Raw genomic sequence first — 17,155 nt, forward strand, 5'->3', positions numbered from 1 at the left:
ACAAAAGCATCAGCTACTGAATGCTCATTTATATATATATTTGAGGAATATGGCCCTAAACAAAAAATGCACGAACAGGTAGACATTATAGTTCCTCAGCAAATTTTCTGGAACTTGTTTTCCCTTGAAAGCGATGGTCACCTGCAGGTATGCTTTGTGCTTATACCTTCTTGTGCTTCATTTCCAGGGGTACCAGGATGTTAGGGATCGGATGATCCATCGGTCCACCAGCCAGGGATCCATCAACTCCCCTGTGTACAGCCGCCACAGTTACACTCCAACCACCTCACGCTCTCCCCAGCACTTTCACAGGCCTGGTAAGGACACCGTTTCTGGGATTCACTCTATATAATAATTTGTCTTTCCGTGTGATTTTTTTTTCCCCCACTGCGATAGTGGATTGAAAAACCTGCCTGTTAACTGTTTCTACTCCTTCCCCAGAAAAAAAAAAAAAAAAGAAAACTGACATCCAGCTATGTTTTGTATTATATTTTTTTCTTGAAACATCAGACATTTTATAGTTATGTTCATTGTGAATTATTAAATAATTACATTTAGGCAGTGAACCTCTGGAAGATTTTTTTCCCTAAACCATGAGACTTGACATGAAGATCTCCAAGAGAAAATATTTTGTGCTTTTTAGAGGCTTTAAAAAGCATCATCTAAACTATAGCATTGACCACCTATTCACAGGTTTATTATATTGCCGTTATCTAGTAATACAGTGCTACTGAAAATGCTTGGTTAACACCTTCGAGAAGGAGGCTCCAGAGTTGTACCACATAATATTTGAGATCCCTTCCAATCCTAAGATCTCAAATCAAAGTTGCAAAACATAAAAAACATCAAGAATATACTGCAATAGAGAATATCGAATAGTGGTGGGCTTCACTTAACCTTTATCTGCACAGAATTTGGTCCCTGTAGGGTTTCGTATGTGGAGTAGAGGAGTAGAGATCCCAGGACAGATGTAAGTTTCCCTGAGAAACAGATTCACCAAGGAAGAGGTGGGCCTTTTAAGCAGACATGGTGGTAATTACATGCATCTGTGAAGATTTCATTTTAAGCTTTTTGCTTCTGGACCATTTATATTTTAACTATTTTGTCAAATGTGCAAGACATAAAACCAAAGGGAATGAACGGAATGTAAAAAGGCTGCAATCTTCTCTTTAAAGTCAAAGATTTAGTACTAGTAGAGGACTGGATTCTTACTATTTGATCCTTCAAGAGCATAGCTTGCTCTGGATGCATAAATATTTACTCAGTATTTGATGAGTTATATTAAATGAAATTTTCAGGAAATTTCTTCCTTTCTTTTATGGGTGTGCAACTATGTTTATTTTCATTGATGGTCTGGATTTAAGCTCTTGTCTGAGTGATGAGAAATCCTTTCTGCTGCCACCCCTGCATTTGTGCCTAAGCTGAGGTCACTGAGCCTTCAGCTGTGGCATTGTCAGAGGGGCATGGGATAAGGGGGCAGTTGTTGGTTTAGAGAGCCCTGAGCAGGGGGAGCAGTCAGGCAAGGATGCTTCTTCCCCAGAGGTCACGTCCTTATGGAGCACCAGAAAGTTTGCCTCTTTTCCTATCATGGTTCTGTTTCCAGCAGCCTCTGGAACATTCCCTACTCTAAACACTCTTCCTTCTCTCATAATGTGTTACGTATATGTGTGATGCTAATTATTAGTGTTTATAATTTAATTCTTAAAGTGAAGCTCTTTGGACTCTGTCATTATAACTGATATAGAAAAACCCAAATTATTCATTCCCCAAACTCTAGATCCCAGATGATGATTCAAATCCCCTCGGCCTGCATGTGGTTTCAGCAGTCCGTTCTTCTACTGAGAATGCTGTTTCCAGTTCCCCAGTGCTACCACTGCACACTTCTCGGGATCACAGTAGCTCTTGGCTACCCGAGAAACATAAAGAGGTTTTCCCTTTAATAGGCGAAATTAAAATGAAGCCTCTAATGGGAGAAGTTTGCAGCTTAAAAAGAGAATCTAACCTTGGACATATAAGTATTTCTCAAGTTTCTTAAGATGATCGTCATTTTTTTTTTTTTTTTTTTTTTGACCTGTGTTTCAAAGGGTTCTGTTTTGTCAGGTGTTTCAGAACAAAACAAAAACCCAGCTGCTGTTGAGTCTTCAACAGCGTGCCCGGTTCTGGCTCCAGGACAGCTGGCACCATCCTGACAGGGGCGTTCCTGGTGACCTTCCTTCTCACTAAAGCCATTTATTCTCCGGAAGGGAGCCTCTCCCAACCTGAACCTATTTGCAAATACCTCCCACTTTGCCAACCCCTCCCCAGGTGCATTCTTAACCCTTTTCCTTCCTCCTTTTCAGACTCCTGATTAACGTTCTTTATTTTTCCTTGGAACCAAGATGCTTTCCCTGCTCCTGTGTTAATTTCTGCTCTTCTTCTCTGTTTTCCCCGCCCTGCCCCCGACTCCTTGCTGCGCAGAGCTGCTGTCTCCTGGTGTGCAGAGGTTGTGCTACCTGCGCACCAGCAGCCTCAGCTCCACCCACAGCGACTCCCGCCCCAACTCCCCCTTCCGACACCACTTCATCCCCCATATCAAAGGTAAGGAGGCAGGTTCCCCAGCAGCACTGCGTAGTGGAGATTTATTAGCACCCTGCAAAGCTAATAAGGTGCATCTCCAAGAGTCAGCGCCGAGCTTTTGACCTCTCAGCATGCCTGCCGTGTGTCATGAATACACCCAGCAGGGCCTTAGGGCTGGCATAGCATCTCTGTAGGAGAAATATGTCACCTCTAAGGGCTCTAGATGAAGAAACAGGAAGTACGCGTAAGATGGCAAGATTTATTACTCAGCACTAAGAGCCATGTATATTATTATTTTGTTTTTGTACGTGTCAAAAGCAAAATATAATATGTAGCTGGGTTTTTTCCTGGTCTCACTAAGTGATATATCTCAGCAAAATACCAACAGTATTTAACAACAAATAGCCGAGTTGTTTTCATGGTGATAAGCCACTGAACAATATTAACAATTTGGGCAGTATAGAAAGACCCATGGCAACAGAGGCATCTGTTAATTGTTTGACATGTACCTTAAATTCCTCTTTGAGCCAGCTCTCAGAGCCATCTTCTCTTGATCTATCTGGATTCGCCCATGATGGAGAAGAGGGACTTGCCTTCTCTCTTCTGGTCCCTTGTGGACCAGGTCATTATCCTAGAATTTTGCTCCATTCCCTTTATGGCATTCCCGTTGTTCTCATTGTCCACGGTGCTCTGTATGTGTCAGGGGAGCCACGAGCCCTAAAGAGGCTATGAAGGGGCCAGAATTTAAGTACACGCGTCCAGGAGGGATGCTATCATGTTCTTTTGTCTTGATTTGAACCAAATTAGTCAATGAAAAGAGCTGAGGGAGGGAGTAGGAGGCAAGTGCAGATGTTGCCCTGGGTCTTAAAACAGTCCTGAAGGATTCCACCGCGTGCCCGGTGCTCACGTCACTAACGCTCCTGTCAAATAGCCCAGATGTTGTTCTATTTTACGGAACTTTCATTTGCAATCTGTCTAAGCAATTTTCTTTTTGCTCACTTTTATTTTTGAGCAACTGAGTTCTAAAAAAAAAATAGATGTACTGCACACATCAATATACAGTTATTTAATAAAGTTGGTATTTCAGCATTTCTATACAATGAAAATGTTGCTGGCATGCTTATTAAAGACACACAGCAAAGAGATCAATCTTTTTCAGTAAGTGCAGCACTTTTCTAAAATTCTTGACAAATTATTTAAATTTATCATTGCTAATTAGTATCTGGAGGGAACACTTTTATTGTCTAAATTCCAAGATGATATTTTAGAAGATGTTTATAAAACCATAAGAAATTATTGAAGAAAAAAAAATGACAGATGTGTATTTTAAAGAGACTTTAATATGGAAGCCCTGGCCAAATGAAGATATGATTTATTGATTTATTTCTAATATGCAAGAGAAAATACATTTTTAATTCATTAAAATGTAAACTTCCACATTTGGCTATTTTATGTGTCATCTTTCAGAAAAGACACTTTTTGTGGGAAGAAAAAATGTCTGTTCTCTCTGGAGTCCTACAGAGTTTATAGAGATAACAAGTAAAAGGATCAGTGACTAACAAGAGTTTGTGTTGGTGAGCAGCCATTTTCTCCGGTTTCCACAGAAAGCTGGGGATACTGGAGTCCTGGACTGGAGCATCATCTCCGTCACTTGCTAGCTGTGTGACATGGGGTTGTTTAGTTGACCTTTTAGGTGTCACCTTCCTGAAATGGGCGATACCTCTCTCCTGGGTTGCCAGGGCTGTGGGAGGTAAAGCATCTGTTTGCTGAGCTCCTACAGGACTTTTGATGGAGCCATTGCATTCGCCCCTCACAGCAGCCCATGAAGTAGGTTGAGGAGGGAGATGAGAAGCTGAGGCCCAGGTTGAGGGACCTGACCAAGAACTCCTGTCTAGGAAGTGGTAGTGCCTGGACTCGAACCCAGGTGTGCCACAAGTCCCTAGAAGTGCTTGTTCATACTAGGCCCATGTGCTTTCAATATAAATATATGTGAAGTATAATTTTTAAAGCAATCATTTATCTTCCATCTCTCTTTTTTCTTTCCCCCTATCTGGTTGTGTCATCGTCTTTTTGGTGCCTCGTTGCGCCTCTCTGTGCAGGTCTGGGATGCCTTTTTTTCTTTTTTTTTTTTACCAAGAGGTCCTGGAGATTGAACCCAGGTCCTCCATGTGGTAAACAGGAGCTCAATTGCTTGAGCCACAGCCACCTCCCTTTCCATCTCTTCTTAACTAGAAAACTGCCTTCTTATTGAGGTTCAAACAACTACTTGAAATCATTTAAATTATAAAAATATTTATTTTGAAGGGAAATATCAAATTGTTATGGAAATTGCAGTACCTCAGTGTGCCTAAATGGTGCTTTATTAAAAGTACAGGTAGGCATACTTTTTAGCTGTCAGCCTGAATTTGACATTTTTAGCATGGTCAAATATTACAGGTTTAAATTATGAAAAGATTTAGGTCTAGTGGATTTTAGTATGACCATGAACTCTCATGCTAAAAAATACTTAATAATAGAATCTCTCCTGTATTTTTTAGGAGGTACCAGGGATTGCTCCCAGAACCTTGTACATAGGAAGTAGGCTTTCAGCCACTGAGCTACAGCTGCTCCCCAGTGAGAATTGTTTTTTTTGTTTCCTTGCTTGTTTGTTTTTAGGAGGTACTGGGGATCGAACCCAGGACCTTGTATATGGAAGCAGGCACTCAACCACTTGAGCTACATCCACTCCCTCTGCTGTTTTCTTTTTACGGAGCATACACCTATAGTTTGTCCATGTGGCATGGATTATATACTTCAGATACGAAAGATAACACATACATAACAGTACATGCTTAGTTTTTAAGTCAGATGAGCTTTTTGCTGAACTAAAAAATAAATCAAGGAGAGCTTGTACAGTAAGGGTGTCGCTCTAAAAGCAGAATATATTTGAATAGCTAAGTGCCAGTTCTCCAAGGAATTTCTTCTTAGTTATATTGGAAAACATGCAACCATTTACCTGGAGGTCCTTTCCAGCACTCGGAAATTTCAGCCCAGAGGAATCTTTTTTTTTTTTTTTTTTTTTTTTTTTTTTTTTTTTTTAAGCTTTATTTTTTATTTTATTTAATTCCCCTCCCCTCCCCAGGTTGTCTGTTTTCTGTGTCTTTTTGCTGCGTCTTGTTTCTTGTTTCTTTTGTCCGCTTCTGTTGTCGTCAGCGGCTGGGGAAGTGTGGGCGGCGCCATTCCTCTGGCAGGCTGCAGTTTTTTTTCGCGCTGGGCGGCTCTCCTTACGGGGTGCACTCCTTGCGCGTGGGGCTCCCCTACGCGGGGGACACCCCTGGGTGGTGCAGCACTCCTTGCGTGCATCAGCACTGCGCATGGGCCAGCTCCACACGGGTTAAGGAGGCCCGGGGTTTGAACCGCGGACCTCCCATGTGGTAGACGGACGCCCTAACCACTGGGCCAAAGTCCGTTTCCCCAGAGGAATCTTATAGCCATTTGGGAAACACATCTAAGATCTCTTTAAAGTGAGACAATGTCTTTGGGGTTTTCCATGGCTCTCCATATGAACATTTGCTTTTTATCTCTGGAGCTGGTCTTGTGGTCTTGGGGTAATTATTTTTAAAATGAATGCAAACTAGGGAGTTTCAGGACCCCACTGAAGGGATGTCCATCTCAAGAATATGCAACAACAGGCTGTGGAGACTTTCCATCGCCCAAAACCACTTCCTGGTCCTTATTTCTGATGCACGACTAGTCAGGCCCCCAGGGTTCATTGGGCTGAGGGTGCCTGCTTGGGTGTAAAGCTGAGACGCACATCACAGGGCTCTCTCTCTATTTCATTTGCTTCTCCCTCCATTTTCTAGAAGGTTCATCATTCAGGTGTGTTTTTTGATTTCTGTTCTCTGACCTTCTTTGCAGCCTCATTCAATGTTGGTATATCATTTTTGGGCCGTTTGGTCAAGTGCATGCCTAAAGATTTGGAAAAACTTTTTTCCTTTTGATTTTAGCTTTATTTTGTGTCAGGTTTGCAGAGTTTCTCTTCCTTCCCCTTCGATATACTATTCAACATTACATTCTGAGTCCATAAAGTATAATTACATTTCATGCAGGAGGACTACCGATATTGAGTCTCTTTGAATGGAATCTTCTCTGTTTTGCCAGAGATATGAGTTGCAATGATTGACATATATATTTGACACTTGCTGAAGGAAACCATAGCTCTCATTGAAGATTAGACAAGAGCTGCCGTCGTGAAATTCTAGATGCTGCCAATGTTAAGGTCCCCTCAAGATATTCACTTCTATTTTGGAAGTTAAGCACTTAGAGTCCAGAAGGCTAAGCTGTCCTGCAGCAGGTTCCTATAGCAGACAAGTGCACAGCCATTTCTATTGTCATAGAATTGATCACATAGATTCCCAGTACCAAACAGGAGGAAATTGAGGACAAAGCATTAGAAGTCATTAAGCACAATGAGACTCCTGTAACTGAATGATCTCCCAGGGAAGAAAACATTGGTTTTTATTAGGAGCCAAGAAATTCATTTGAGTGATAACTTCTTGCCACAATAGTTAAGATCACTAACAACTTAGGGCAGCCTAATATGAAGACTAATTTAAAGGTACAAAATGGCTCAACACAATGGCTTAGGGTGTGATATATAATTCACTATTATGTTATTTTTAAATAATATCTTACTCTGTGCTGGGAAGTAATGATAACAGTACCTTCCATATATGATAATTTCATCTGATGCCTTGTACATTACCTAAGTAATGAACTTAACACACAAAATTTTAGGACACTCATCAGTTATATTCTGCTAGGATAGGGTTGAAAGTTTTATCACTTATAAAAAAGCAGGCTGCTTAAGTTAGAAGAGGAGAAAGAGACCTCAATTTGAGAATTTTTATTTTGGTTTTAAAAGGATCCAAAATTTTAATGGCTTTGGTATTTCAAGGGCTAAGATTTTGGTACCTGGCAACATTATCTGTTCCCAGACCTTATTTCCCAATGAACCGTTGTGATGTATGGAAATCAGATTGTACAGGTACCAAGATAGGTATGTTTCTCAGTCTCTCTTTACTTGGCCTTTTAAAATGTTTTGTGGGAAGTTTTAAAGGATTATAGGATTCCATCTGCTTACATACCCTCGGATATCCTGAGGTTTTCCTAGCAACCAGACAGGTCAGCGGCTGCTGAAGATAGCCAGAGAGAGAAATGCACACCCAACAGGTGGCAGCTTCCAGCCAGAATTCAGCCGCCTGCTCTGTAGTGGTAGAATCTTCAACCATATCAAAGAAGTGATGGGCTTCTCTGCCCCTCTCCAGCAGAGGAACTCATTGACAGAAAGATTTTAATACCTAAACAAACATCTAATAACCTTAATCCTGTGTGTCCCACATAGACAGGTATTTTTCTGTGTTCATGATACTGCCTAATAATTATCGAAACAAATTCAGTGGCATTTCATCTGAGTGGGTATTAACACCAAAAGCTGTGAGAACATTTCCCAGAAATATCTGATGTTCTAAAAGTACAGAAGAGTCGTAGGTGAAGGATTAGGACAAGGAGCAGTGTGGTTCAGCAATAGTTGCAGCCAGAGCTCGGGATACCCGTGGAGAGTCTTCAAAAAAACAAGCTCAAAATAATAAAGCAAAGAAGTTGAGATGCTCGAGATTTTCTTCTGAGAATCGCCCACAGGATTATCCTGCTTTTTAGTGATGGATTTCTCTTGTGAATGGTTTCTAGTACTTACAGGAGTAAGGAGTGCTTCTGAAGGTGACACAATTAGATCGGAGTTTCAAGGATCAACTCTAGTGGGAAAGTTATAAAAAGGCCATCACTATATGTACAAGCATCGAGCTTTCTCAAGAGATTTAAGAAAGATGATGCTTAATTCTGGAGTGGTGCCTGTTAAATTAGGGCAGTAAGTCGCTGCGGCTCTAATTTGCTGATCTAGTGCAATCATTCATTCGCAGGCATTTACTAAGCACTTTGACCAGGCACTGTCCTGAGCACCGGCAAGCATAAGACCTAGTTCCTCTTGGGCTTAGGCTCACACGGGATTTCCTCCTAAATGTGACCCATGTTCTCCCATCCCCTGCTTGCCTCTACCTGTGGTTTTTTATATTAACTTTTCCAGAACGAGCTAGTTATTTCTCTTTAGGAGAGTGATAGAAAATGAGAGAATTTTTTTTTTAATTAGCTCTCTAATAGGTCAGCAGTTTGGGGTTGAGCCTCATAATTTTTTAGTAGCTAAAATCTGACTTAAATAGGAAAAGCAACATGATGACATATGGGAGCTGGATGCTAACCTGATCTTGGGGAGAAAAGACAAAAGTTTCAGCACCCATAACTTTTAGCTTGGAATCTAAATTTGAGCCAATAACCAATTCAGAACCCTAATTTGGGCTATCTTACTGTCCATTCGGTACAAATCTATGCACTGTTTACTTAAATATATATATTTAAAAACTCTAGGGGAGTGATGTGATGCAAGCAGTTGAGCACCTGCTTCTCACATGGGAAGAGCTGGGTTCACTTCCCGGTGCCTCCTGATAAAACAAAATCAGCAAGCAGACCAAAAAAAACCAACTCAAGGTAGCCAACGTGGTTCAGTGGTTGAGTGCTGGCTTCCCACATACAGGGTCCTAGGTTCAATCTCTGACCCCAGTACCTAAAACAACAACAACAACAACAACAACAAAGCTCTATTACACATGTTATTTTAAAACTCCAGCAATTGAAATCTTTCAGCCTTTACTGGGCAGATACACAACAGCTTGACTTGAAATTGGCTAGTGCTCTATTTTTCGGAAGACCTATGATTTACTTAAATAAATTGGACTTCACCAAAATTAAAATCTTTTGGGCTTCAAAGGGCACCAAGATAGTGAAAAGACAACCAACAGAGTGGGAGAAAAAAGTCGCGAATCACGTATCTGATATGTGACTTCTATCCAGTAAATATAAAGAACCCTTACAATTCAATAATAAAATTAATAGCATTACTAATTCATTAGCTTTCAACAACGTACCTCTCCTGGTATATTCTTGGGCCATGATATATGCTCCTAGGACAATTTAGGACAGTAGTTGATCACATTCCCATTTTGTGCAAGTCTCTGGTTATCCCTGTAATTCTCCTGGTCGAAGGGAAGTGATGGTGGCTAAGCTGGCCCCACCTCTCCTCCAGCCTCCTTCCCAGCCTCCCCTCCCAGAGCACCCAGCCACAGTGGCTGGTCCCATTGCTCCCACACAGTGTGGCCCTTCCACACCTCACTTCTTATGATGGTCTAGCCCTCTGGAATGCCTGTCTTCCCATCTTCTGCCCACCCACCTGCCTGGGAACTTACTCTTCCATGCCCATCTCAGGTCTAACATCTTCTCTCTGTAGCTTTTCCACAGAATCAATTGCTCTTTCATCAGAGTTTCGTAACGTTTTACATATACCTCTGAGTAACCAGCTACATGATATTATCATTTTTGTTACCTCTGTCTAGTTTGGTGGACCGAGTCCCTTGGAGACTCGGAACTATATCTCATTCATAGATACCCTCGGTAGTGGCTCAGTGCCTGGCCACAAGAGGTGTTTCAGTAAGTGTTTCATTGATTGGATTTTTAGACTGGGTAGAGCCTCATCTTTGAAGAAAAAGATGGAGAGAAGTATAAGTGGCTCCAAAATATCTAGCAGAGTATTTCAAAGCTAGAAAACAAACATCTACTGCAATGGAGTCATTCTGTATTTCTAAAGGGAAGGATTCAGTGAGCACATGGGTTCCCAGACTTAACCTTCAGTTCAGAGAGCTACATTCCCACTGCCAGCCCCTGCCGTCATGCCTGGAAGCGATTGTATTTGGGTTTGCATAACCAACCCCTTTACATGCTTGTGATTTAGCCATTTGACAACTGATCCTGAATCATTGGCAAGTGACTTGCATTCCTCTGATTATACTTTCCATCTAATCAGTTTGCTGCTAGCTCACAGCCTTCCACCGCATGCCATTGGAATGACGCATCTTACTGCTAGCTGCTTTTAACCTACATCCAAGTGAACTCAAATCTCTTTTGGAAAAACTAATCCTGATATCATACCTTTGTCAGCCAAGTTGATAAACTGATTTTTGTTCCTTTCATTTCTCCTTTCCAATGTACCTCCTTCCAGTTTGTTGTTTTGAATTTTTATTATGCTCGCTTTGTTTTCTTTGTTGCTTTCCCTTCTCTCATTTTGTTTTCTCCATTCTTCTCATTGGAGGCAATGAGCCGTCCAGCGGCCGGAACTCCCCTCTCCCTTACCGGCCAGACAGCCGCCCTCTAACTCCAACTTACGCTCAGGCCCCTAAACATTTCCATGTTCCAGGTAGGAGCTGACACAGTCTGTATCTTGGTGTTGTGTCACAGTGTAGAATGTAGCCCTGTAACCTCTGTCTCGTCTCCATTTTTCATGCTCTTTTAATTGGGATGCACACAGTTGACAAACCCTAAATTGCAGGATCTGACCCAGAGGGTCTTTCAAAGAATTTTGTACGTGAAATTCCAAGATTGTGTTGAAGATTTAAGTTTTCTCCTATATATTTTTGGAGGGAGTAGAGGACAAGAGGTGACGGAATGGGGTTGGGTTGTTTTTGTGTGTGTTTTTTGGTTGTTTGTTTGTTTTTAACTAAAATTTTCATTTTACCTTTAGACCACTGCCTTCTAAGAGGTCACTTTGTGGTTTGGTGTCATTGACTGTTTATCACAATGACAATCTAATTATCTTCTTATCCTGAAGGATGAACCACAGTGTCGCCTGAGATACTTTTATATATCCTACCTGTCCCCAATGTGGAGACTGTTTCTATGGGCTTTTCTTTTCAGAGAGGTGTCAAATTGGATCAGTGGGTGACATTTTTGCAGTGTATTCCTAACCACCTCCATAGCCCACAAAGATATCTTGCAATTTAGGCTTGGTGCCGCAAGCTTTGCTCTAGTAGTCACAAGCATTTGCTGTCACAGTACAAATAGTAATTTACCATCAGGACCTGGAAAACTCAGAGCCCATCAGTTTCTTCCTGTTTAGAGCCAGTTCAGCTTGTAAAGGAAGAATTGGCCATCACAGAGGCCATGATTATTTTTCCATCAGAAGTGCATTGTTTTGGTGCTTTTAGCTATTGAAAGTGGTTTAATAAATTACCCATTATGTTAATATTAGTATACATATTTGGAATCTGTAATCCTTTTTTCTTGTACACTCTAAACCAACCTAATTAAACTGAGGAAAATTCAATGAGATTCAAATCATGATAGGTTAGACAATATGGCTCTGATTTTAGATTTTTTTTAATTTAATTTAATTTTTTCCCCTTAAATTCATTGAACATTGAAAATCAGTGTTCTACATTTGTGGCTTTTTTTTTTTTTTTTTTTTTTAAACTAAGAATGCCCCACTGAGACACAGTTTCCAAGATTCTGGGGAAACATAAACCTTTTGAAAATTTGCAAGTATTCGCAGTTGAAGTCAAATGGTGGCATGATCAAATGGGGTCCTGTATGACTATATGAATAGGATTTGGCATCTCTTTTCTTTTTCTTTCTTCATTTTTGTTTTAATTTGGCCTACACAAGTTAGGATTTGCTGAGCATCCCATCAGCACTTCGGACTACCATGTGCATAAAAAGTGTTTCTGTGTTTTAAAAAAAAAAAATACACTTAATTTTACTACATTGCTTTCCATTGTTCCACTCATTTAGTTGAAAAGTAAATTGAGCCACTGGTCTTTACTGGGAGCTCAATTTCTAGACAGTAGCAATTTGGGGATTTTCCCCAAACTGGTTATGTCTTCTTCACCATTAGAGTACCTCACTGCTTGCATTTCTTCCTGTTTTTAATTCTACTTTTAATGAAGTGTGTATTTGAAATCTGTGTATCTTATGATGTATTACAAAAGATTCCATATCACTTGTCTGTAGTAAGTCACTCATTTCTGTAATTTTTTTGCCTCTAATAAACTCAATCTTTGTAATACAGACATTAACCTCTGGGTTATTTTTGTTCAAGAGTCTTCAGTTTGGTTTACCCTTTGGTTGATCTGTTTTTCCCATCGCTGACCTGGTTCCCATAATCACACACTTTTGCTTTTCATTTCCACAGATCAAGGGATCAACATTTACCGAAAACCACCCATCTACAAACAGCATGGTAAAACCCGCTTTCCTCCGCACAGCTTTTAAGTAACAGAGTCAGCCGAACTCCTCCTCTTTCTTGTCCTCTGACGGGCTTATCTGCTGCTGCCTTTGAGACTCAAACTGGGGTGTCCAGCTTGTCATGCCTTTATGTCTCCTAAGATGCAAATATTTTGAAATTGATTTTTCTGGATGGAGAGCACTTAACTTGGTTAGGTAGTTTCTTGTCTGTTTCTGAACCCATGAAACCATGTCTCATTCCCTTTGGTAGAGAAGGGGAAGAAGTATGGTCACACAACTCACATCCTAACAAGTCATTTGCTGCCATCAAATAATTTAACCGACCTCTCTAGTAATTTTGAAGAGGTTGCAACTAGTTTGACTAATTAAAACCAGTGAAAGTCAGCCATCTAGAAGAACTAATTTGACTAATCCTACATTGACTTGGCTTCCTTATGGGGTGTGTCAATGTCTGGCCCTGCAGTGGAGTGACAGAATAAGCTGAGACAGGAGTCTGGGCCCTGGTCCCAGCTCCTCATCTAAATGGCTCTGTGATGTCAACGTTGTCATTTTGTGCCTCCGTTTTCTCATTGTAAATATTGATGAGTTAGACCAGTTCATCTCTGAAATTCCTACTAAATTAGCATCACGGACGTATATTTATAATTAATTGTGTTTTTCTTCTCTGGGAACATAGAATTTTTAAGTGGAGAAAATCACATTACTTTATGTAAATCACATTTTCCTCCCCCATTTTAGGCCTGAGGGCTCAGTCTGCCATAGATCTTTGTGAATGACTAGAAAACCAAGACTGGTCCTTAGATGATTTTATAAAAGTATGCCCAAGCTGTGCCTGGAAATTTGAAGGCTGCCTTTAGAACCCAGTTGACATTAATAAGTCTTAAAGGATTAGTATGACGTAGTAATAAAATTGAAGATATACAGAGAAAAACATTTAGGCTGAAGTTCTAGAGAGAAAAAGAGAAAGTATGTCTTGTAATGGTTCTAGAACGATCTTTCAATTCTTTTCATCTCTTATTTTTTTAAGGTTTTTACACCATGTGCTTGCTCTTTTAAGTTTGTTAACATTGTTTTTGTTTGTTTTTTTATGGTTTAATGTCTTCCCACCCACTCATTAACATGTGAATGTTTAACTACTGACTTCACGAATTCTAATGCGTAAGTACTGTTTGAAGTCATGCTTCTATTTTTTTTTTTAATTTATGAGTACAGTTCCCAGAGTTTGTTTTTTTTAATCAATTTAGAGACTTTTAATATACTAAAATATGTAGGCTTCAAAGGTAAAACATCAAAACCAACATATTTTAAAAAATCCATAAGCCCCGTCTCAGAAGGAAAATTAACAAGATTTGAGATTAGATAATGTTATTTATTTGGAAGGGATTAACTGGCATCCCTTCAAAAAATTTACTTTGAGTCTTTACTCTAAGTCTGTTACAATTTAAGAGTAGCACAGTCAGAGCAGCACTGCCCAAAGGACGCTCTGCAGAACCACAGTTCCAAGCAGTAGAAACAGATGTTATACCACAAACGGTGCCTGAGCTCTGAGCATTTGGAAAACACTCCCTTTAAATAGTCACACCTGTTTTGTTGCTTTTTTTAATGCAGAGCTTCTCAGTCTTTAGTGGGCTATCATGCTTTGTTCATCTTTAAGAAGGGAATATAGCATGCAGTGTTTCCTAAGCTGAAATTTTTTGCTCCTGAGATCAGTTTTCAGAGAAACACTGCTCCATGCCTGACTTTAACACTTAGCAGATGACCATAGTCAAGTCCTTTAAGCAAACTGAGACCCAAAGGGTTACTAAAAAATGGAAGAGTTGGAGCTAAAGATTCAAAAATGTATTTCCAAGTTTTAAAAATATGGAAGTCACACACACACACACAAAAAGTTTTATTTAAGGCATTGTAAATTTTCGAAGTGTTTAGTTGCATCCCAAGGCAGTTTGCAAAATTAGCCAGAATCAGAGACTGACCATTTAACCTGATTTGTTTTGCTCTGACTCTGAGATTAGACTTGGGGCCCCAGCCAGTGACTCCTCCTCCGAGTGTAGCTCTTAAGAACTGTTTAACTAATGGTTGCTGCAAGTTTGCCATTTATTGTTTCAAATTGGGATAACTGACTTGAATGTACAGGCCCTTGAACAAAACCATGAGTGGGTATGGCAAACAACTGTGCTATGCTAAATCCCTGCAAGTTGAAATTGGACTGTCACATTTCCATTTCTCCTAGGACTCAAGGTCACATATACAGTACATAAAAAATAAAATGAATTGGACCAATATAGTTGTGACTTCTTGTCTAAAGAAACAAAGCCAGCCTGCCCTCTAATGATTTACAAGTACAGTCAAGTAACAGTAGCATGCTTTTTAAGTTAGCTCTTTCATTTCAAATTACAAATTTGAATTTCTTATTACTCTAAAGAGTATTGTCCAATGGAAATTTCTCTGTTGGTGGAAATATTCTATATCTGTGATGTCCAGTACAGTAACCACTTAATCACATTTGGCCACTGAGCACTTGAAATGTGACTAGTACAACTAAGGAAATAAATTTTAAATTTTAGTTCAAATTTAAATATACACCTGTAGTTGATAGGGAACAGCAGAGCTATAGAACAGGTTTTTTCAGATGTAGAACAAATGTGAAGCAAGGAAGAGTTGAGCTGTCACTAGGCATCACTGAATGGTGATTAGCAGAGCCTTCCAGAGTTGAGAACTTTGCCAGAGAACCCCGAAAGCATGTCCGTGGAGCAGAGTAGTGCCCCCTCTGCCTCGCAGACTGATAGCTGAGCTCCCTGATTCCCACCAGATGCAGCTGCCTTGGCAGCCCAGAGCAAGTCTGCAGAAGATATCATCAAGTTTTCCAAGTTCCCAGCAGCCCAGGCTCCGGACCCCAGCGAGATACCAAAGATTGAGACGGACCACTGGCCCGGTCCCCCTTCACTTGCCTCCATAGGTATGCAGCTGTCACAGCCCCCCAAGGGGACAAAACTGGGAGGGGATCTCAAAATAAGGTTCTTAAAAATATGCAAGAAAATGTGTCCTATTGTAACGAGGTTTTAAAAAAAGTATGACCAAGAGGTAGAAATAGTATGGAGGGGGAAGGGGAGGAATGGTGCTAATTTGTGTGCAAAAAGTGCTTACAAGTTACAAAAATGCAACCACCAGAGAGCACTGCTCTAACAGAGTTTTCAGAAATAAAGAACTGGCCTAAAACTGATGGTTTGCATCAACTCCAAGTTCTTACCGAACCAGTAACCCTTTGTAATATATTTGAGTTAGAACCTCATGACAAGAACATTGTTCCTATAATTAGAGTCCAGAGGGCAAAGTTTCTGAGAGAAGCGTGACTTTTTCCAGTTAAATTTGTTTTAGACTATTTCTGAGTGTTAGTTAAAATTCTCTTAACCACAAATCTTAACACTTATGCACTTTCACTCTTCTTTCAAGATCACATTCTCGGCTTCTAAGAAGGGCTATTCCAGAAGTGGGTATTCTGAAATATTACTCACATGAATTTTCTGTCTCTCATATCGTTTCCATGAATTCTGTGCTATAATGTCACACTTGAGCGGTTTCATTCTTTGCTTTGAACCACGCATTTATGCTTTAGAATTGTGTCCATGTCTTCGCTGTTTTGTCCATAGTAAAATCACTTGGCTAAAAAGAAGTATTAGCAAACCCAGAAGCTAATACTGAAAATTTATTGTGTCAGTTTTATGAGGATTTGACTATCTTATCACATTGCTGTTGACAACTTAAAAGGCCTTCAATTTTCCAAAATCTCCAGATTTTCTTCATCATGTCATTTTTATCAAGATATTTTTGGAATAACTTTTATAAGCAACATAAGTAGATTTTTGGGGCAATTTAAATAGAAATAGTTGAAGGAAACTCCATTTCCTCAGTCCATTATTCACATTTATTTTATAAGTAACATTGATTTGAGATATATCCAATTCTTAGAAACTTGTCTATGAATTTTTATTAATGTAGACTACAGAGATAAAATTCATATAGACGTTTATAATTTTAAGAACTAAGAATTAAATGTCAGCCTTTCTTCATGAACTCATGCCCTTGAGGGGTTTTGGGGGCCCTGAGATCCCTGCTTTTAGCCATGTCGCTTAGTGGGGGTGCTAAAACAGCTAAATTTTTGGGGGGTGATTTGAGCTTGGCAGGGAGAATTAAAATTTTGTTGCAAATCTATTATCACTAAATAGTTTAAAGCTCTTTTAGGTTTCAAGATGAGGGAAATTTGAGGTCAATTAATCAAAATGATAAAACTATGACCATCAAAGTTTATTTTGATTAGATTAGCAAGTTTTCCTGTTTCCTCCCGCAATCAGATTAATCCAAACAATTTAAGAAGAAAAAATTATCCTAACCTCTCAACTATTCAAACAAATTCCTCTTCTCTTTCCCTGTCCCCTTTTTT

General features: G+C 39.9%; 1 protein-coding gene across 12 annotated transcripts in view; it reads left to right on the forward strand.

Moving 5' to 3' along the window:
• The window catches only part of ABLIM1 (actin binding LIM protein 1), a 316,566-nt gene that overhangs the window by 286,428 nt on the left and 12,983 nt on the right, over positions 1-17,155 (forward strand). For 4 of the 12 annotated variants that reach the window (XR_009186072.2, XR_009186068.2, XR_009186063.2 and 1 more), the window contains exons 13-17: positions 188-317; positions 2,458-2,577; positions 10,790-10,894; positions 12,665-12,712; positions 15,527-15,673. Coding sequence is in view for 1 of the 12 variants with exons in the window: in XM_058298332.1 (XP_058154315.1) it covers positions 188-317; positions 2,458-2,577; positions 10,790-10,894; positions 12,665-12,712; positions 15,533-15,673 (544 nt within the window). In the remaining 11 variants the exon portion in view is untranslated. The remainder of the gene's footprint in view (positions 1-187; positions 318-2,457; positions 2,578-10,789; positions 10,895-12,664; positions 12,713-15,526; positions 15,674-17,155) is intronic. The other 8 variants (XR_011648992.1, XR_011648994.1, XM_058298332.1 and 5 more) reach the window with 7 other exon arrangements.

The sequence above is a fragment of the Dasypus novemcinctus genome, chromosome 6 (genome assembly GCF_030445035.2).
Source record: "Dasypus novemcinctus isolate mDasNov1 chromosome 6, mDasNov1.1.hap2, whole genome shotgun sequence".
Classification (NCBI taxonomy): Eukaryota; Metazoa; Chordata; class Mammalia; order Cingulata; family Dasypodidae; genus Dasypus; species Dasypus novemcinctus.